Here is a 23,312-nt window from a genome sequence, read left to right on the forward strand (position 1 = left end):
GAAGACTATTGTACAAATTGTATTTTGTAATTCAAAAAGTAGATATTGATTGAATATATTATCATAAATTATGTTCCCATATATATATATCTTAATTAAGTGCTATGCTACAAATTACATTGTAATATTTGATTAGATCTAGTTGAATTGTCTTTGATGTATTAGAAAGCAGTCATAAGGCAAGTTAAAAATCAATCGTAGTAATTCAAGGATACTACTATACTTTCTACAAGAAGTCCAATTACACATGTTAAGCTGGACATAAACATTACCCAAAACATAACAAAAACTGAAAAGAAATACATGGCCAATTGTTATTTTTGTTAGTGGAATTGTTAGCAAATCTATGATATTAATTAGACATAAAAGAATTAATAAAATCCATTGTTTCGTCTAATTGAAAAACTAATTAAGAGAAACAAGAGGACCACCCGCAAAGTACATAAATCTATTATGCTCAATCAAAATATCTTGGTTACGGATTCAATTCATATCCGATATGGATGGTTCGTCTAAATAAACGGATTACTTGGACATCACTTTCTCTGACTTGTTCATAACGGATCACGTGCAATTTAAGCTGCCCTAGAGAAAAGACACATTCTATATTACCCAAACTCTTTATATCTAGATCTCACTTTGACTCAGAGGCTTTCTGTATCTTAGACTAACCGTGACACGCCTGGGGATTTCGAAAACTCGCGTATATTTTGTGCGAAGCAAAAAGATTTAAATGGGACGGACTCCTTCCTGTGGAAAGCTGGGAATTAAGAAAGGTCCATGGACGCCTGAAGAAGATCTCTGTCTAACAAATTATGTCAAGGCTCATGGCGAAGGCCGCTGGGGATCTCTTTCCAAGAAAGCAGGTTTTTTATTTGTTCTCCGAATGGAATATTTAACATCATCCTCAAGGAATTAAGATTAGGGTTATGCTTGTTTCTCACTGTTGCATTAAATGAATTAGGGTTTGATTTTCTATCATCTAACATTCATTCATTTCAGGTCTTCTTCGATCTGGAAAGAGCTGCAGAATGAGATGGTTAAATTATCTCCAACCTGACGTCAAACGAGGAGGTATTCTACCTGACGAAGAAGATTTAATTCTCAGACTCCATCGACTTCTGGGAAATAGGTCAACTTTATTCCTTTTTCCTTTCTTTTCTGGCAAACAAATAATTTACTGAAATCATTTCGCATGTCAAATGTTTTCAGATGGTCTTTGATCGCTGGACGTATACCAGGAAGGACTGATAATGATATAAAAAATCACTGGAACTGCCATCTGAGCAAAAAACTTATCAGCCAGGGCATAGATCCTCGCACACATAAACCCCTTTCTGAATCTGAGGACATTTGGTGGATCCCTGAGGACAGCAATATGCAACAAAATATTCTCCAAACCTCTGCAATACCAGAAACTGCCATTACAGAAATAAACGAGAAAGATTCAGATTTGATAATAGGCAATCATAAGGAGGGCTCTTCAGCGTCTACACCGACAATCTGTGGTTTTCAAAGTGCACCCACCATTTTTTCTTCCGCGAGTGAGATTGTTGGGTATGGTGAAGTGAGTAATTCCAACTGTTGTGAGACTTCGTTTCTACAGCCATTTATCAACGAAGACTTTGAGCTGGCAGAAGGCAATTCTGCTTCAAACCCTAATTATGAGCTGTGGTCTGGGCTCATCTCTCCAAGTATGCATCATCATCCTTCCCGTTGACTTACGGATATCACTGAACCATATTTCATTTCTTATTTTGGTGTCATGTATTCTCTTCACTCAACTGTTTATATTTGTACAATTATAGCTAAAAATGTTCAAAAGACTGTTCGTTTACCCCTGGTTTGTACTCCTGTGGTGCTGTATTTAGGCCGTTTAAGATCTAGGACAAAGTCTTCATTTGCTACCTTGCAAATTAGAATGTGTAGAAATTTAAACGTGTTATTCTAGCTAGTTTAAGTACCTGTAAACTACCTCTGCTGATGTGTTTGAGCCGTTCTGGGTACTGCAAAAAAAAATCCCATCTTCAACTTTTGAATGTTTTTATGCTTTATTCCTCCTTTCAGAGCAGGAAACACAAGTTGTAATTTTCAATTTTATAGAGATTTTATGCATTATTGATTAGTGAAGCTTTTTATGCATTATTGATTATTGAAGATTTGTGATTTTCTAAAGAGTCTGATCATGTATAAGTGTCAATTTTCATGGAAAGGTTTTATACATTGTTGTTTATTGAAGATTTGTTTCATTTTAAAGAGTGAATTCAAGTGTCAATTTTTTATTTTGGTTTTGAATTAATTTATTGAAGATTCATTTCTTTTCAAAGAATCTTAGGAAATACATTGAGAGGGTTTATCTATTCTTTATTATTATTTTTATTTAGGTTACAGGCTCTTACTTGAAAGTTTATGTCTATTTAAGAAGTCTGAAATATAATTGCCAGTCTTCAATTTTTAAGAAGTTTTAAATATTATTGTTTATTGAAAATTTATATCTTTATAAAGAAACTGTCATTTATTTCAAACAATTGCATTCTATTCTAGATAATGTTTTATATTCCCTCGAACAAAAAAATCATACTTTCAAACTTTGATAACAATTATAAAAACAAGGATAAACTTCATTGTCATCCATAAAAATCACATTTTCAAACTTTGATAACAATTATAAAAACAACTATAAACTTCATTCTCATCCATAACTTATTAGAGTGACTATAACTTTTAAAAACACAAAATTATTATTAAAGTAACTACTTAAAAACTATTTATAATCTCTGTAACTGTTGCTTGAAATCATTATTTAAGAGAAGGCATACTGCATTCCATAGATGTACTTGAAGGTCTTGAGTTACTGCTAATTACATTTGAAATCCTACTTTCATCCAACTGCAGATTGCGTTTACATATATGTGGTACATGAATGCAATATCGCTGGCTGGCAAGGTTATTTCGCAATTGCGTTATAGATGTTCATGAGGTGGTGGTGAAAAACCAATACAATAAAATTCTATATATTAGAAAAAGAGGAGAATAGAGGAGAATATATGCAGGGTACTTTTCCTTTTCTATTGCCTCATTTTGTATATGAAAATAAATTAAACTAAATGGACTCAATTAAAATTCTATTATTTAGAAACAGTTTCAACGTCTATATTATTGTTAAAACAAAAAGAAGCACCTGATTTATGAACCAGTCAAAAATAAATTAACCATGTGAACTCCAACATCAAATGGATCCTTCAGAAAATTTCTTCATATGCGCCATCAAATCCCTAAAGCAAAAATTCTTCTAAATATAATGCTGCATCATCCAATCTGGAAGTCAAATGGTACAAAAGCTTCATGAGACAATTCATTTCTAGCCATTTACTGAAGGAGAATATGTTTTAAGAAAAAAAAATTATGGGAACATCTTTTACATAACCATATCGCAATTTCATAAATATTGGAAAACTGTCTTATCTGCAAAATATTACGACCATACAAAAGAATATGATGTTCATGAGGTGGATCGCTCAGGAAATTCTTCAACTTGTTTGAGCCGAATCTATTCCAAAAAGGAAAAAATCTTTAAAATATAATATTGCATGATCCAAACTGTATATTAAGTGGTACAAAATGTTTATGAGAAAGATCATGTCCATGTCATCCATTTACTGAAGCAAAAACTGTTATAGGAAAAGTTGTCTGCAATGGGAAGAGCGTATATATATCCATTTGGGGACTTTATTAAAATTGGAAATTTGAGAGCGTATATATATCCATTTGGTGACTTCATTAAAATTGGAAATTGTGTCTCTTTTGGATTAAGATTAAGGAAATTTGTGTCTCTTTTGGATTAAGATTAAGGTAAAAGTAGGTTATAAGGTTTTATAAAACTATGCTGGAAAAAGATAGAACATCATAAAATTGTGCATCCTAAAGGTCAAGAACGAGCACAAAGCCAAAATCAGTAGATAAAACTAGGCAAAAACCAAAAAACCAAAACAATCACAGGAAACTAAGTCAACTCCTATAGGAGTTTAGCTACCTAGATCTCTGTTACCTCAAGATTCTCCTTAGCATTCTTCGCCACAGCAATCTTTGTTCAATTTTCCCCTCATTCTTTTACTTCCTATTGATCTTTGTCCTCACCACTTAAATCCACCGTGAGCTCAATGCCTTCTGTATGCATCTTGCTTTTACCCGTAATTAACTTCTACACCAACTTGTGGATTTTTCTATCACTATCCCCTATGACTCTCTACAAGAGTTCATCTCTTGTAGTTATCCCCAAATAGCATCATCCAACTTCTTCCAATCCTCAACTTCATTTTGTAAATCTTTGTCCAATATTTCGACCACCTTCTTAATAGAAATAATTTCACTGCGTACCCAGCTATAAAAAGTAATAGAGGCCTTTGCTTTCTTCTTTACCTTAGCTAAAGTATTCCGAGCATTCTAGGTCAAAATGGAGTCAAAGTCCTCCATCTCCTTCCTATTCTTTATAGCGCATGCCTCCGCATACTTGTTGGAATGTGTAATTTCAATTCAAATGATTTGTAGAGGATTACCGAATAGGGTTAGGTAAAGTTCTGGAAGTCGTAGATAGTTCTAGAAAAGTTTATTTCTCCTATGTCAGCTAATTTAGATGTTTTCGGAAACAATCAAAGACCTCTATAAAAGAGGAACAATGTAATGTATTTTGGTATCAAGAATCAGACAATGAAATGAGTATATAATTTCTGTAAGTGCCTGTACTGTGTATTATGTGTTTTATTAGCATTGTGGATCCAATCCATCCACCCCCATAAGATTGGTATCAGAGCTAGGTCGGATAGAATGTTGGACAGAATTTCAGATTGTGATAAAAGAGCAAGTGTGTTGGTGCTGCTAAATGGTGGAGGATTGTTTGTATTATGAGAATGATAGTTGTTTTGAAGAAGACCACACAGGTAGTGTTGAGCAGGAAAGAGGGCAAGTCGGCAAAAAAGGTATGGTCTGAATTCTTGTAGTTATTTAATGGCATTTGAGAAATTATACTTTTGTCTTTAAAAGAAAGGAAGATCATAGTCAGAAAATGGTGTTCACTAAGAAGTGAGAAGTTTAGCTGTCTAAAGGTTTGTTTCAAGCTGTTTGAAAATTTAATTTTGGAAGTAAAAAAGTATTTAGAATTTTCCAAAAAAAATAGAGTAAAGTGTAGTTCAAAAAGAGAAGACAAACAAGCTAGAAGAAGAACTAGTGATGGTGAAGAAAGAAAATGCAAAATTATTGTGTGAAAAAGATATTTTGCAAAAGGAATTGGAAAAAGTAAGAAATGAAATGGGAGAAGAAAAATCTAAATTGTTAAATGAAATTACTGTCCATATAGAGGCAATTGAAGAGCTAGAGGATAGGTTAAAATTTGTGGAAGAAGTACATAATTGGCAGGTGAAGGAAATATGTAAGCGTAGAGCGAAAAATAAAGAATTAGAAGAAAAGTTAAATTTGTTTGATGATGTTGAGAAAATGAACAAAGATTTAGAAGAAAATGTAAAAAAATTGGAAGAGGAAAAAAGTATGCTAAAGAAGGATCTGTCTACTTTGAAACAAGAGAAAGAATGTTTGAGTGTAAAACCATTTGTATGTGATGTATCTTGTGACACAAATGATTTGAGTGAATGTGATTTTTCTGAAACTAAAAGTGTTTGTGATAAAAAGTGTAAGAAAGTAAATGACAAGAAATTTGTAGATTATGTTTGTTATGATAATAATAGTATTGGCTTGAAGATTATGAAAAGAATGGGTTTCAAAGGTAAAGGTTTAGGAAAGGATGAACAGGGATTAAGGAATCTGATTGAGGCTACAGTCAAGCCAAAATATCTAGGTCTTGGATATGATGCAGGCAGTGGAAAGATGAATAAAGGGTTAAGAGAATATGTTGAAGGCATAAATATTTTGCAATGTTCACATTGTAACAGGAAAGGACACACAAAAGAAAAATGTTGGGATCTACATCCATGTAATATTTGTGGCTTAAAGAGTCATAGTGAAAAGATGTGTTGGAATAGAAATTGCAAAAGTGATTCTATGGAAGGTTGTATCAAAATGAATTGTGGATGGAGCTATGGATCGAGTTGGCAGAAGATTACAAGTGTGATCAAAAGTCTATTTAAGTATAAATGTTCAAGACTAAGAAGAAATGCAGCAGCATTTGGAAAAGGATTAGAGCAAGTCAAAGAAGAAACAAGTTTTCAGAATGGCATCAAAGCATAAAAAGGTTTTCGGCATGGCATTGAAGAAGGAAAAAAAATTCGGCATTTGTGGCAGATGAGGCAAGTGACAGACATGCATTAACAAAGGCATTATTATTGGAAAATGGCATTTTGGCAAATGTTCGGCAAAAGAAAGCATTATGGAATTTGTATTTAATAACATTTGAGGTTGAAATTAAGGAGGAGTGTTGGAATGTGTAATTTCAACTCAAATGATTTGTAGAGGATTCTAGAAATTTCAAGAGGATTACCGAATAGGGTTAGGTAAAGTTCTAGAAGTTGTATAGGGTTAGGTAAAGTTCTGGAAGTCGTAGATAGTTCCAGAAAAGTTTATTTCTCCTATGTCGGCTAATTTAGATGTTTTCGGAAACAATCAAAGACCTCTCTAAAAGAGGCACAATGTAATGTATTTTGGTATCAAGAATTAGGCAATTAAATGAGTATATAATTTCTGTAAGTGCCTATACTATGTATTATGTGTTTTATTATCATTGTGGATCCAATCCATCCACCCCCATCAATACTCTGACACCAATTTGTCATCCCGAGATAGAGTATCCTTTCTTACCAATTATGGTTCTTTCAAATTTTTCGTACAATCAATTTTAAGTTTCAGACTCCCAATAGGGTTTCTGGCTTTGCAGAAGAGAAGAATAATACCTTCATGATGGATAGGGTGAGAGGCTTTCTTCCTATGGATGACCAAGCTCCTATTCAAGGAATTCTGAATAAAGAAGTGAAATTATATCCCAATAGCGAAAGTAGTTTAAGAGAACAAAGTTGAAGCAATGAACCAACTTCTTCCTACCATATAGGGAAAAATAACCCCTAATACAACTCAGAACATAGTTTCGTAAATGTTTAATTTTCTTATTATAAAAATAACTATACACTTTTACCAAGGCCTTCTTCTCGTCTTTATCCTTTTGTGATTTATGTAATGCCTCTTCTGTGATCTTTCTTTCTTTGAAGAACTTCAAGTCGTGATTTGGCAAGCATGTATTGTCAGAGATGAGCTAGGTATTAAGGGAAAAAGAAACACCATACATGGTCACATTATATGTCTTCCATCCCTTAAAAAATGTCATCGTCACTTCATTCTCAAAACCATAGTCATTCAAGATATGTAGTAACCCCTCCTATCTCTATTTGCTTCTAGACCTGTGTCACTCTCTTCCATTCATTATAAATGTTTGGTTCTTGTCTCTTCGGATCCACGCCGATGATTCTTCCTTTTTCACTCACACTCTTGAACACTAGGTAGTTCTGTGCACAACCAAAATAAAGGAGAAGCATTACCCAAAATACCCAGAAAGTGTGTCTGATATCAAGTCTCTTAATGCTCTAAGTTTGTCACTTTACCTTATAATAATTACTGTATTAGTTTGATGTATTCATCATTTTTTTTAAGTTAAACGTGTCTTTCCCTCATTTGTTTTCTACTTTAAAAAGTAATCTTTAACAAGATTATCTTGACATAAAATTATTTTCTCAACCCATACTCCCAGATTGGCAAGATAATCTACACATGAGATGGCTTCTCTGAACACATGAGAGATAATAATTGTCTCAAAGGTATTTAAACTTGATCTTTCCTATCTAATGATTGGTTCAATAGTCTATGTAGGCCAAGACTTCCCATTTAGGCAATTTATGATGTTCTTTGAATCGCCTTCAACTCACTAATATTTGCACTTTACTACTTTGGCAAGTTTTATAGCAAGGAAGGCTCCACTAGCTTAGTGACCCCCTATCCATAAAACATATTAAAAAATTTCATAGCTTAGTGACCCCATATCCATAAAACATATTCATGCATGGATCTATTAGATCATACAATCACTTGAACTTGTAGATCATTGTCCTAGGTCAAAACAACTTTGCAAAAATGTAAACATGAAACCTAACAGATTCAATAACACATTTGACACTAGGATTTTATGTGGAAACCCAATTTGGGAAAAAACACCAGTAACATGCTACTCATTCTCACTCTTCTAAAGTGATGTCCTGTGAAAGGCCAACCCTGTTAAAGGTTACAATACACACTGTTAAATGTAACCTAGTTAGAGGATTTCAATCACCCTGTTAAGAGTGGGACTTGTTAAAGGACTTTAGATCATTCACTTGGAATGTCACCTAGTTAAAGGATTTACAAATGACTATTAGGTCAACCTTAATCCAAAGGATTTACCCTAGACTAGTACAATGATTAGAAAGTAATAGCAAGGCTTGATCTAATAAGAAATTACTACTTACTTGCAGATTACAAATCTCTATTTCAGTAATCCATTCTACTTGGCTTTCACACAATTCAGCTCGGATAGCTTGTTCACCCTTCAAGCATTCATATTCTTAAGTCTTCTTGCCTTTCTTGCCAATAACATTCTCTTCTTTTCGGTCTCTAAATGAAGCAATACCTTAGACCTCTTGTCTAACTTAGGTTCTCAAACATTGACCAACCTTTCTTCTGACCAGTCTGTTGAAATATAGCATTAGTGAAAGTGATATACTCATTACATTGAGTATTTGTATTCATGACTTGTATGAACATTGTTTTATGTCTCATATTATTTGTATGTGTGTGTAGACATCTATGTATTCATAAATTACTTTACTCAACTAATTGGGTTCTTATGATTAGAAGAGACTATTGTGTTATGAAGTTCTTGAATGTAATTGTTTCACCACCACATATCTCTATAGGAGATGACTTTTTTGTAGCCTCTGTTGGATTGATTTTATCAGAGCTACCTCATTGATGATAAATTATCCTTAATATAAGTATCTTATATATATCAAGGCCAAACCTGTTAAAGGTTACAATGCACATTATTAAATATGACCTGGTTAAAGGATTTCAATCACCCTATTAGGAGTTAGCCTTGTTAGAGGACTTTAGATCATTCACTTGGAATATCACCTGGTTATATAATATATATTATATATATATTACGCATTATATATTATTATATAATAATATAATAATTTTATATTATATTACATATATGGTATATGTATGTATGTATGTATGTATGTATGTATGTATGTATGTATGTATGTATGTTTAAAGGTGAGTTATATATATAGTTACTTATTAACTAAATGTTGATTAACTATAGAGACATGTCTCTTCATGTCTCTTGAAGAGACATGTCTCCTCTCATATTTATATGAGATCCAAATCTACATTTGGAAATCATCAATTACAATGGCTATGTTAGTACATTTGTAAAACTGATCTTAGAAAAACAACATGATATCAAAGCCAACTACAAATGTATAGCATCTATATTCATAAATAAAATTGTTTATTATAATTTCTCACATATAAATGACATTTTTTGATGGCACCATTTGCACAAAATAGATCTGTTTGGAAAGATGTTAGATCCTATTGAACAAGTGTTGCCTTGATTCAATTATATGCTCCTCACTTATAAATTGGTATATAACTAATCAATTAACACCCCTATACTCAATGTGTGTAGAACAAAGGAGTGTAAGCCTTCAATAGCTTCTTAATGAATTTTGGCATCATCAATATTTTGTTAAATGGTTTGAATGAATTGTCCGTGTTTTCAAATGTTGGATTCGATTGCGTATCACACTGCTAGCATGATGACGAGCCAATATTGTAACTCGTAACTTTTCAAATTTAATAAATGTGCAACAAATTTCATGGTTTACAACCATTTATATCATAACCATTTGGGTTTATATACGGTGTCATTTTGAGCAGTTTGACAAAGCATTCATAATCACTCACATGATGATAAAATATATTGTTCAAAATGTCACGTCATGTGCCCATATCATCAAAAGGAAGACATGGAATGAGAAGCATTGAATAAGAAAGAAGGAACCTGTTGGCATAGGTGTATGGATCTGATTAGAGTTGCTACTTGTGATGTGTCCATTCCAGCAGCGCTATAAAAATATACTATTGATCTACCATTTTGGATATAGAAGACCAACTCTAAACTTTCACCCTAGGAGAAAAGATGATGGGAGAACAAAGTTTGGAATATGTTTATTGATGGTAAAATAACCATGTCTTCAAATTTGATTGCCAACACTACCCCTTCCTATGAAATGCTAGCAAAAGTGGATTACAAGTTTTCCAAGAAGTACGCACACAGATGATCAGACGTTAAAGAAAGACAAGGAATAATGAGGGATTATTATGAAATAAATATATAGAAATTGTTAGATGTTGTGATTCAATACTATCATAAATTATACACAATAGTTATATATTCATCTAATTGCTATTAGTATCAACGTATATGGGCAGAGCAATGTCTATGCAAGACTATACAATTTGAGAGTAGATCAAATACGAGGAGGAGAATAACTTGATAAATGAAAATTTATCATTCTAGAACCGATCAGATTAGACAATGTGGAAAGTATCACATATATGACTAGAAGAGGGATATGGATAACGATTAGAAGGATAATAGAATAACAAGAAGAGGATAAGATCAAAAAGAATAACAGATCAGAAAAGGATAGTGATATATCTTTCAATGAATAACAAAGTTGCATGTTGAAGGATATATGAAATTTAGAACTCATCTCTGTACCATATGGTTTGATTACTCAAAGTGTAGGATTATTTTGATGGGATGTTCAGACAATGTAGACCGAGATATTTTCAGCAGAAATAGATCCAAATCGAACAAAAGGGGATTTCTAGCATGTGCAACATCAATTATGTAGATAGAAAACAAAATTAATAATCAAAGTCAACAAAAAAACAGATTTAATTATAAACATTATGGCATAAGTGGAAGTCTAAAGTGAGATATGAACAAAAATATTATTATTATTAGATATTGGGTACAAATAGGGAAGTGTTACAAAGAAAAGCATAGCAAACCTTGACAGAATAGTGATTGAAGATGCATACCTTCCCAACACAAAGTTACAAGAGATAATCAAAGTTGAAGTTTCATGTTGACGGGCTTATCATAAATGCGAAAATACTCTCACCTCTCGAAAACATAGAAAGGGAAAGGGAATGGTAAGATGAAGGGTAAGTATTATTTTTCATCAATTTTGAGTAATATATTTAGGAAATAGTAATATTAAATTTATTTATTTTATTTTATTTTCCAAAAAATATTTGAATAGCTCTTGAATTAAATAATCATTTGATAATGAGCTGAAATTCAAATATTTTGAAATTATATACTTATAGTGAAATTTGAAATAATTATGCCTTTATCACATTGATTTCAAAGAAGTATTTATTTTTCGTGAATGGAAAGAGATATTACATTGTTATATCCTTATATAAATTAGGGAAATAATGTGTCTTTATATAATATTAATAATTCATTAATTTCTTTTAGTTACCTTTGAAGTAAATTTTATTTTTAAATCTTTTATTTAAATATTTGAAAATATAATTTTAATAACTATTTGAATGGAATATATGTATATTTGTTCAAACTATAGATTTTATCTATATTTTATTGGAGAGAGCATATTTTGAGAATTATATCAGTGTCTCTCTTACTTGCATTTCAATATATACATAAGAGCTATTTTACCTTGATTTTTCCTCTGAGAATGTTCTTGCAGGAAAAGGAGGATTAATATTAGATTCAGAGAGAGTCTAAACACTTTGTTAAAGGGAAGCTTATTTTTAAAGACTTATAAGATTTATGTTCAAAGGGATTCTGACACATTCGTCAGAGGAAGCAAATAAAAGATATGGTTTCATCAACTGTCAATGATATCAACCATGTTGATTCAGAGGGAGTAAACCAATGTTGTAATGGAATATTCAGTGATTGATAAATTGTAATAAGAGGATTGTAGTTCATGTAGCTATGTAAATGAGCCTACACCTTGTATACATCATAAGAAAGTTGTGACTTTAATTAAACTATCTACTTGTCTCTCTTTGATAAATGAAACTTGACATATGAGTTATAGAGTCATTCAAGTGGCACTATCATACTCAATCAAGATATTGGCATATTGTGGACAAGTTTGTGTTTGCTTCTACTATTAAGCTTAATGAATGTTTGAGCTTCAATGAATGAAAAGAGAAAGTGAAAATTTTACATTGTGGGAGGAATAATAGTCAATATTTCATTCACACTTGAACCTTATTTAGATGGGAGATGTTCCATTCTCAAATAATCTAAAAAGGTAATTTCTATTCATGTGTAGATGAGTAGTATTCTTATCTTTTATATTTATCTACTCTTTATATTCTCTATTATTTATAATTCTATACTTACTATAAGGGTTATTTGCTTTGATCTTTTCATTTATGGTTGACGATATTCTTACAGGGAAAGAAGGTTGGTGATTCAATCTAATAGTAGTAGTTTCAAAGACTTTGATGATTAAGATGGACAAAGTGAGGCTCTTGAAAAAAACATCTTTGATGATTAAGATTATGAGATTCTTCTATATTAAGAGGGATTATGGTAGTTCTTTGAAGGCAATGCAGGATCTTAGAAGATTAATATTCAAAGTAAGTCTAGAAATACATGTGGGTGACTGCATGATGTTGATGGGCCTACTCCTATGTATATCATGAGGAAGTGATGACTTATTCAAAGTAAGTTCGATAGGCATCCTTGGGTGAAGAGAGTTAATGAGGAAGTAACTAGAGGACTTGACTTCCTAGGATCGATGTTCAGAGGGCGAAATTTCGAGATGAAATTCTTTATGGATGATATCTTCTCTATGTGGAGAAATTCTAAGAGAAATTCTTTATAATGCACTCTTCTTTATGAGAGAGAAGCATGAGGTGAAAACTCTTTGTACCACCCTCTGATTGGGTTCATGGTGGTTAGTATTTTACATATGATATGTAATGAAAGGTGATGATCTTTCATTGACATATATAAATAGAAGGTAACCATTATAAGATGATGATCTCATAAATGGTAGACCTATTATCATAGTTCTTTGTGCCAAATTTTGCCGGACACCATGAAAATTTATAGACAGAAGGTAATCTTTGTAAGATGATGATCTTGCAAATGATAAGCATGTTATCATGAACATTCTAGATATTATTTTGGACAATTAGATATCATTGATAATGAATGCATTATGATTACTCTAGATATTGTTTCAAACAATTAGAGATCATAATATATGTTATGATAGTGTTTATAACATTGTGATTTTAGTTATTTGACAAGTCACTATCTCAGAGTGTTACAATAAGATAATATGTTGTGTATAGATATCCTTGATACTGATATCTCAGAAAATATTTTTGTCACTTCTCCTTTTCTAAGAGGGAGTGTTGAAGTATAGCATCAGTCAAAGTAATATACTCATTACATTGAGTATTTCTATTCATGATTTATATGAACATTATTTTATGTCTCATATTATTGATGTTTGTGTGTGTGTGTGTGTGTGTGTGTGTGTGTGTGTGTGTATACAAATACATATACATGTATATACATACATACATACATACATACATATAGATAGAGAGAGAGAGAGAGAGAGAGAGACGTCTATGTATTCATAAATTAGTTTAGTTAACTAATTGGGCTCTTATGATTAGAAGAGACTATTGTGTTATGAAGTTCTTGAATGTAATTGTTTCACCGCCACATGTCTCTATGGGACATGACTTTGTTGTAGCCTCTATTGGGTTGATTTTATCAGAGCTACCTCATTGATGATAAATTATCTTTAAGATAAGTATCTTATATATATTATATATGTAACATTTTTTATTTTTATTTTTTTTATCGGTAAACGGTTGAAGCCTAGACTAATTATTGTTATTTGTTGTAACTAATTGTGTTAAGTGAATTTGAACCCAAGACCTCCCACATGAGAGGCTCACAAGTTATCATTGTGTTGTAGGCTCTTTCCTAATAATATAATATAATATTATTATATAATAATAAACAATGCATAATATATATAATATATATTTAATAATATAATCATATTATATTATATTACATATATGGTTTATATATTAATATTATATATAGATGTTTACAAGTGAGTTATACATATAGTTATTTATTAACTAAATGGTGATTAACTACAGGGACATGTCACTTAAAGAGACATGTCTCCTCTCATATTTATATGAGATCCAAATCTACATTTGGAAATCATCAATTACAATGGCCATGTTAGTACATTTGTAGAAATGATCTCTATAAATAGAAAACTAAGATCTTTTGATGTTCATCCTCTATCGTCTATTTTAGGGTTAGGTAGGATTTAATAAATCTACCCATCTTTTCATTTGTTTCCCTTTTAGAAACTTCTCCTTCAATCCTCTTTGAATTCACCTCAAAATGGTTTATCATGAATTTTGTGTCACCAACTCATCATATTTATCTTTCACATGCTTCACAAAATTCAAGAAAACAAAATAGTAGGCTCAAATTCGTCAAATCTTTGATTTAACATGAATATTGGCACTTGGCATCACTATGATGTCACTCGACTTCCCAACTAGTCTTCCACTCATCTTCAACTAGATCCCTCAACAAACACTAATGTTTACTAGTGCTCGACATCAACCTAAACTTTACTTGATTTACATTGTATCACTTGACATACACTAAAATTTCACTTTACTTGGATCCAACTAATTTTATGCTTAGCTTGCACTAACTTTTCTTAGCACCTATTGTCCACTTGGTCAAGCTTGGCGGACTCAATTATTCTTACATGTTCTTCTAGACTTACTTAGTGTATTCAACGTTTGCAACCTTAAGTATATAATCAATGCACTATAATATCACTTTTTTAACTAATCTTTGTACTCATTTTTCATACCATAACTCAACCTTTCCTCTAGGTGTTTTTTTATGTCATTTGATCAAAACCTCCGCATCAATCAAATGAATGATAGTACTCAAATCAACTAAGTAGTTGTCTTACTAGCAAGTAGCAAGTTTGACATTAGTGACAAAACAATGATTGAAACACATTCTCATACTTGTATCAATCTATTTTCAACAACCTCCCTCTTTGGCATTGATGGCAAACCATACCAATAACAATAACAGAAAGAAAATAATTCCTTGTAATGAAATCTCTCCCACTATCAGTAGCTTTCATCTTTTATATAGGCTACAAAACTCTATTTTGATCAACGGACAATCAACTCATCCTTATGACCCCCTCTTGATCACTTCCTCTTTTTAATAGTTAGGTATCTCTATACTATTCTATTCTTATATATCCCTTAGCTCTAGCTCTCTCTTACTAGGTAGATGTTTGACTTTTAATCATTTCTCTCTCTATAGCAAATCATCAGGTCACTATCTCCCTCTAAGTAGATATTCCATGTTTTCTCCCTTGTTCTCACCGTGTTTGGTATTTTGTATTTCTCCCTTTCTTTTTAGAACTTTATATCTCCCTCTTTGACAACAATGTAAAGACTTGTCATCTTAATATGTAGATGTAAACATTTTTAGTTTCTCCCTTTGCCACTTAGCTTGTGACTAATCTACAACTCCAACTCTTTGATTACTTTAGGCAGCTCCTAAAGTAAGATCCACTGCATCAATGTGTAACATATGTCAATAATATTAGTTGATGTAGCTTCTTAAATAGCCTTGGATAGGGGTATTTAACCCCTATTTTACCTCTTAGATACACATGATCATCCTTAGGTAATACATTTGTGAAGATATCAGCTATTTTCTCTATTGTATTCACATATTCCATCTTCACCTCTTTGTCTTGAACTAGCTCTCTCAAGTAATGATACTTGATTGCAATGCGCTTAGTCTTTGTATGTATCACAGGGTTCTTTGATATATTTATAGCACTTTTATTATCACAATAAAGTATCAAAATTTCATTGATTTCCTCCTTCATACCTTTGAGTAGTTGTTTGATCTATACAATGCTTGTACAATTGACTGCAGTAGCAACATATTCAGATTCAACACTAGATTGCAATATGTAGTTTTTTTTTCTTGCTAGTCCATGTAACCAACCTTTTTCCTAAGAAAAATTCTCCTCCACTAGTGTTTTTTTTCTATCATCAATATTTCCAACCCAATCAACATCAATGTAGGCTCTCAACTCAAACTTCTCATTTGTCTTGTAGTAGAGACCATTGTCTTCTATTCCTTTTAGATATCTCATTTTTCTCTTAACAACCATCAAATGATTCTCCCTAGGATTAGTAGAGAATCTTGCAACTATCCCAACAAATAATGTAATATTAGATGTATTATGCACTACATATTGCAATTTGATTAACCTTAGTTGAATCATCATTTATGCACTACATATTGCAATTTGATTAACCTTAGTTGAATCATCATTCTTTGACAATTTGTTTCCTATCACCATAAGTGTGGTTACTAGCTTGGAATCTTCCAATCCAAAAAAAATCAATATCTCCTTTACACACTTAGATTGAGTGATGCATATACCATATTTCATCTGATGTACTTTGAAACCCACAAAGAACTTGGCCTCTCCAAACATAGACATCTCAAATTCTTTCTTCATTTCATTTGTAAATGCTTTACATAAAGTATCTTGACCTCTAAATATGATATCATCAACAACAAAATTATATAGTATAATACCTTTTCATTTTTCTATCTTCAGGTATAGATTGTTGTTATCATCAGTCCTCACAAATCCAATTTTCATAAGATAATTGTGAAGCCTTTCATACAATGCTCTTGGTGCTTGCTTCAAACCATATAAAGCTTTGTGTAATGTACATACCATGTTTTTGTTGTTGGCATAAAAAAATCCTTCTAATTGTTTTGTATAGACCTCTTCTTCCAATATGTCATTCAAAAATGCAGATTTAACATCCATTTGTTAAACTTTGAAACCTCTGTATGTAGAGTAAGCAAGCAGAGTTTTTACTCCTTCCAATCTTGCAACAAGGGTGAATGTATTTCCATAGTCTATCCCTTCTTCTTGTGCATACCCCTTGCAAACTAATCTTTCCTAATTTCTTATGACTTCACCATTTTAATCTAACTTGTTTCTATACACTCACTTGATGCCAATCACATTTTTATCTTTAGGTCTAGGAACTAGAGTCTATGTCTTATTCTTCTCAATTTGTTCAATCTCTTCTTTCATGGCTTTAGTCTAGTCCACATCTTCTAAGACATCTTTCATTGTTTTAGGTTCATGTATTCTAAGAAGACATCTATCACTTCTTAGCTTGTTTCTTTTCATTGGTCTTGTATTTTTATCTCCAATAATTCGAGCAACAGGGTGATGTCTTCTGACATACTTTGACAATCTTGGTTCTGCTCTATTTTCCTCATTAGGTCTATCAACTTCTTAATCACTATGTACTTCTCTATTAGGTAAATCAACATTTCTTTCATGTACACTAATCTAAGAATCAGAATGTTCCTTAGCTTCAATATACAACTTGGCACCTAACTGTAGCTCAGTTCCTGAATGCAACTCGACATTTATTGTATGTGACTCGGCAATCATTGAAACTTGTTAATTTGCAACTTGATTTACAGCATCATCATCAGCAGACATACCTTCATAAAAGTATACAAAATATTTGTATTCATCTAGTTCCTTCATAGGTTCAGTCTCATGTACTTCTGTATATTCATCAAATTTCACATTTGCACTTTCCACAACTTTGTTAGTGTTAGTATTTAAACACTTATAAGATTTACTTCTTGTGGAATAGCCAAGGAATATACCTTCTTTACTTTTTTCATCTAGTTTATCATTCCTAAAATCTTTTAGAATATAACACTTGCTTCCAAATACATTAAAATATTTTACACTGGGTGATTATCCATATCATAGTTTAAAAGGTGTTGAATGAGTACCTTTCTTAACTTGCACACAGTTCAAGATATAGACAGTTGTACTTACAACCTCTCTCCAGTATTTCAAAGCAACATTCTTCTCCATCATGAGTGTTCTAGCACATTTCATTATAGATATGTTCCTCCTTTCAACAATTTCATTTTGTGGAGGGGTCATATGTGCAAATATCTATCTTTTGATTCCTTTGTCATTACAAAATATCTCAAACTCATTTTATGTAAATTCTCCTCCTCTATCAAATCTCAAACATTTTAGGCTTTTACTTGTTTCCTTCTCAACTCTTGCTAAGTATCACTTAAACATTTGGAAAGCATCATATTTCTATTTCAAAAACATAATTATCATCATCCTAGAATAATCATCGAAAAATAGCATGATGTAATTATCACCTTTTTAGCTTTGCACATTAATTGGTCCACACAAGTCAGTATGAACACTCTCCAAAATTCCTTTAGAGGTGTGTGTCTTACCTTTAAAACTAGATTTTGTCATTTTGCCTAACTGACATTGTTTACAAATTATATTTTCAGGTTTCTACAACTTAAGAAAACCTCTGACTCTTCTCATATTACTGATACTCACCAAGTTATCAAAATTAACATGACAAAACCTCTTGTTCCACAACCACACATTATCAAATTCTACAACTAGATAAGTAGCATCCTCCATATCAAGGTAGAATAGATTACCTCTAGTTTGATCACCTTTTCCAATTAGTTTTTCATTAGTATCATATATCTTACCTATCTTGTTCTCAAACTCAACCTTGCAACCTGAACTATTCAATTGTGACGCACTCAAAAAATTATAGTTAAGTCCTTCAACATAATAAGAATTTTCACATAAAAAAATTTATGTGAGTTTGATAGAACCTTTTCCTTTTATTAGACAAGGTCCATCATTACCAAACCTTACATTATTTCCATCATAATAATTCAAAATAATAAACTTACTTTTATCTCTAGTCATGTGATGTGAACACCCACTATCAATGATCCATCTGTCATTCTTGTTCACACAAGACACTAGTACAGTTGCCTCATCCTCATTGAAATCATCCTTCATTACAACATACACCACTTCATCATTATGATCATCAGATCCATTTTTTATTTCCTCTTCTACAATGTAGCAAGACTTCTTGCCTTTGCCTTTGTAATATTTTATGTCCTCATCTCTTTTACTTTTGTATTTGCCTCCACTTCTATTGTTCTTCTTCTCTAGACATCTAGTAGCAATATGACCAACCTCATTGTAATCAAAACATGTGATAGGTAACTTAGCTTTGAATTTTCCTTTACCTCTACAAAATCTCCTTGCTAGTAGTGCTTCAAGCTATTCTACATCCTCCTCATCTGTATCACTGTCACTAGATACATATTTTACCATTTTATTCTTCTTCTCATTAGTTTCCTTCAATGATAACATAGCTTTGAAAGTAGATTTAACATTGTTAGATTTGAAGTTTCAAAATTAGATAGCTCAAAAGCAATGAACCTACCTACCAAACCTTCAAGAGTCATATTAGAACCTGGTATACATCTCAATTCTTGTATTGTAGAAACTCTAATAGCATAGATGGGCAGAAATGTTCACAAAATGTTTCTTAATACAATATCATCATCTATCTTGCCACTAGATCCACTTATAAAACTAACAAAATCTTTTATTGTAGAGAAATATTGAGCAACATTATCACCTTCTTACGTCCTCATATCATCAAACTTACCTCTAAGACTTTCAAATTTGGCTCTCAAAACATTTGCATCTCCTCCATAGATGGTGTGAAGAGCATCCCATATATTCTTTCAACTATCACAACCCTTAATGTCATCAAACTCGGCATAACTTAGGGTAGAGGCAATCTCCAACTTTTTCTGATTGTGTTCTTTCTTCTTTTTTAGATCTTCAACAATTAGGGCTCCATTAGGATCAACATGCTTAGTGGTGATGGTAGATTATTCATGGTCTCCAAGAACTCCTAGGTCTAGCTTCATGAGGCTTTTCCATGCAAAAAAGTTGTCCCTATTAAGCTTGGGTACCTCTCTTTTTAACACCTTGATTGTTCTAGTACCTTCAAACTAGTCCTCTTAAGTAGATGGCTCTGATACCAATTATTGGAATTATTCAGAATAACTAAGAGGGGGGGAGGGTGAATTAGTTATCAAAGGTGTAGAATTAAAACTTTTTATAGTTTAGTGAACCCATATCCATAAAACATATTCATGCATGCATCCATTAGATCATACAATCACTTGAACTTGTAGATTAGTGTCCTAGGTCAAAATAACTTTGCAAAAATGTAAACATGAAAAATAATAGATTCAATAACATATTTGACACTAAGATTCTACATGGAAACCCAATTTGGAAAAAACCACCAGTAACATGCTACTCATTCTCACTCTTCTAAACTAATGTGTTATGAAAGGTTAAACCTATTAAAGGTTACAATACACACTATTAAATGTGATCTGGTTAGAGGATTTCAATCACCCTATTAGGAGTCAGCCTTGTTAGAGAATTTTAGCTCATTTACTTGGAATGTCACCTAGTTAAAGGATTTACAAATGACTATTAGGTCAACCTTAATCCAAAGGATTTGTTAAATTTAGGATCTCTGATAGATGAACAATCACAAATAAATGCTATTTATTTCTGAATTAAATATGCAGAATCACTTGACTTACCTTTTTTTATGTTTGTAGCAGACTCTCTGATTTCTTTCTTCCTCAGCGCTGATTGCTTCCACTGGATAACTATAAGATAGATATTGAGAATGATAAATGCAATAATGTTATATATCAAATTCTGCAGGTACTGGTATATTTTGTTATGTATGTTATATCTTCTCTACAAATCAAAGTTCTCATATATATAAATATATGAATAGACATGACCCCGAAGATTCATGCCTCTACGTGGCCCATGGGCCATGTAGGGACATGCCTCTTCGGAGGCATGTTTGACATACAATATGTTTACATTTCTTACCGCTAACAACAATCATAAAACACAATATGGGTTTGAGACCCGATAAAGAATTAATCCTCAACTCGGATAATATCTTGACACCATCATAGTCGAGAACAATATGAAGTATGTATTAATTCTTAGATTGCGGGTAACATAGAAACCCGACAATGATATCTGATATGTATAACATGGAAACCAAAAGCAAGGTCTATTAAGTTGGTCGATCATAAAGCATTTGTATTCTGTCATAAGTAATAATAATACATAACAGAGGTGTATGTATAAGTACACATATGTATACATTAATATGAATATGTGTATGTATAGATATACCTCTGTCATGTATATCAGACAGTAACATATGCATATTTCTTAGGAATGAAAGACAGATATCAAAGTAAAACTAATAATTGCTTATTTCTCTGAATTGATAACATCATAGAGAATTCAGAAATACTTCTCGAGATGCTAAAACATCAACACTCCCTCTTTAGCAAGGGAGAAGAAAAACATTAATCAGAGTCATCTAATAAGCAATACTGCAAGAACAGTAACTGATCTCTACTTGCACTTAAGCAATGTCTAGAGATAATACACATATATCCTCTACTTGCACTTAAGCAATGTCTAGAGGTAACACATATATCCTCTACTTGCACTTAAGCAATGCTAGAGGTAACGCACATATCCTCTACTTGCACTTAAGCAATGTCTAGAGGTAAGTCAAGAATAATCTCTATTTGCACTTAAGCAATGACTAGAGAAGCTCAAAATAATAATCTCTACTTGCACTTAAGCAATGTCTAGAGAAGCTCAAAATAATAATCTCTACTTGCACTTAAGCAATGTCTAGAGAAGCCCAAAAATAATCTCTACTTGCACTTAAGCAATGTCTAGAGAAGCCCAAAAATTATCTCTATATATACAAGATCGTCACCTTGTAGATAAATCTAGATTATTAGATATGTACATGAATGATCATCATCTTTCATTACATACAAATTAGAAGGAACAAATTCTTTTATTTCAAAATATTTCCATTACAAATAATCATTCCAAGTCTTTCCCTAAAATATTTCAATTTCAACTTAGCAAGAGGTTTGGTAAAACATCAACTGTTTGATCATTTGTACTAATATATTCCAATTGTATAACTCCACGATTAACCATATCTCTGATGTAATGGAATGGAATTTCAATATGTTTAGAGCGATTGTGAAACACTGGATTAGAAGAAGGCTTAATACAACTTTGATTATCGCAATGAATCACGGTGGACTTCAATGGTCTTTTGAAGAGATCAGAGAGCAACTTTCGGAGCCAAACTGCTTCTCTGGCACATAGAGAGGAAGCAATATACTCAGCTTCAGTAGAACTTAAGGCTACATAAATTTGTTTTCGACTAGTCCAAGAGATCATACCAGATCCAAGACTGAAGTAGTATCCAGAAGTACTCTTGCGCTCAATAGAACTTCCAACCCAATCTGAATCAGAGTATCCAGATAGCTCAAGATTAACTTTGTCATATTTGATTCCCATTCCAATAGTACCTTTTAGATACCTCATTATGTATTTAGCTGCCTGCAAATGTATCTTCTTAGGTGAGCACATGAACTGACTCAAGGTATGAGTTGCATAACAAATGTCAGGATGAGTATTAACCAGGTACATTAAGCATCCAATAATTTTCCTATAATAAGTAGGATCCACATCTTCAGATTTATTCATATCATCTTTTAGTTTGTGTAAGTTTATCTCCATAGGTGTAGTAGTTGGTTTGCAATCCATCATACCAAACTTGGTTAATATGTCAATTGTGTATTTTCCTTGATTTAGAATAATACAATTGTCTAGCTGCCAGATTTCTAATCCCAAAAAATAGTGAAGTAACCCTAGATCCTTCATTTCAAATTCAGTAGAGAGATCTTGTTTACATTTTTCTATCATGTGTTCATCACCTGTGATTAGTAAATTGTCAACATATAATACAAAGATAACCATATCATCTTCTTTTGTTTTGAAGTATAAATTAGGATCGGCTTCATTCTTGGTAAATCCCAATTTTAGTAAATAATTATCTATTCTTTCATACCAGGCTCTAGGAGCCTGTTTAAGACCGTACAGTGCCTTCTTCAATTTACAAACATGAGACTAACGATCAAAGACACTGAATCCTTCTAGATGTTCAACATAAACTTCTTCTTCAATCTTTCCATTGAGAAATGCAGTTTTGACATCCATTTGATGTACTTTCCATCCTTTAGATGCAACAATAGCTAGAATAGT

At 32.1% G+C, this 23,312-nt stretch overlaps 1 protein-coding gene and 1 long non-coding RNA gene across 4 annotated transcripts in view; one reads left to right on the forward strand and one right to left on the reverse strand.

Annotated features, from left to right (window-relative positions):
* Window positions 1–624: 624 nt before the first annotated feature.
* On the forward strand, window positions 625–11,938 carry LOC149547946 (transcription repressor MYB5-like). Of its 2 annotated transcripts, none has more exons than XM_089791981.1 (4): window positions 625–866; window positions 1,003–1,132; window positions 1,213–1,694; window positions 11,829–11,938. In XM_089791981.1, exons 1-4 carry the CDS (start codon window positions 734–736, stop codon window positions 11,864–11,866), a joined length of 783 nt encoding a protein of 260 aa, XP_089648107.1. In that variant the 5' UTR covers window positions 625–733; the 3' UTR covers window positions 11,867–11,938. The 2 variants fall into 2 exon arrangements, with proteins under 2 accessions (XP_089648107.1, XP_089648106.1); XM_089791980.1 differs by lacking the exon at window positions 11,829–11,938 and adding an exon at window positions 2,896–3,154.
* Window positions 3,099–23,312, reverse strand: part of LOC149547947 (uncharacterized) — a 98,698-nt gene continuing 78,484 nt past the window's right edge. For both annotated transcript variants that reach the window (XR_016353942.1, XR_016353943.1), the window contains one exon: window positions 3,099–3,318. This is a non-coding gene — a long non-coding RNA (uncharacterized LOC149547947). The remainder of the gene's footprint in view (window positions 3,319–23,312) is intronic.

Source organism: Cupressus sempervirens, chromosome 7 (assembly GCF_028749045.1).
Source record: "Cupressus sempervirens isolate cs-2001-9-10 chromosome 7, ASM2874904v1, whole genome shotgun sequence".
Taxonomy (NCBI): Eukaryota; Viridiplantae; Streptophyta; class Pinopsida; order Cupressales; family Cupressaceae; genus Cupressus; species Cupressus sempervirens.

Excerpts from the sequence above, each read along its gene's own strand:
- LOC149547946 (XM_089791980.1), top strand. The coding sequence starts at position 734 with ATGGGACGGACTCCTTCCTGTGGAAAGCTGGGAATTAAGAAAGGTCCA. Across the intron at positions 867-1,002 it reads ATCTCTTTCCAAGAAAGCAG|GTCTTCTTCGATCTGGAAAG; the intron begins GTTTTTTATTTG and ends CATTCATTTCAG. Across the intron at positions 1,695-2,895 it reads GTCTGGGCTCATCTCTCCAA|ATTGCGTTTACATATATGTG; the intron begins GTATGCATCATC and ends ATCCAACTGCAG.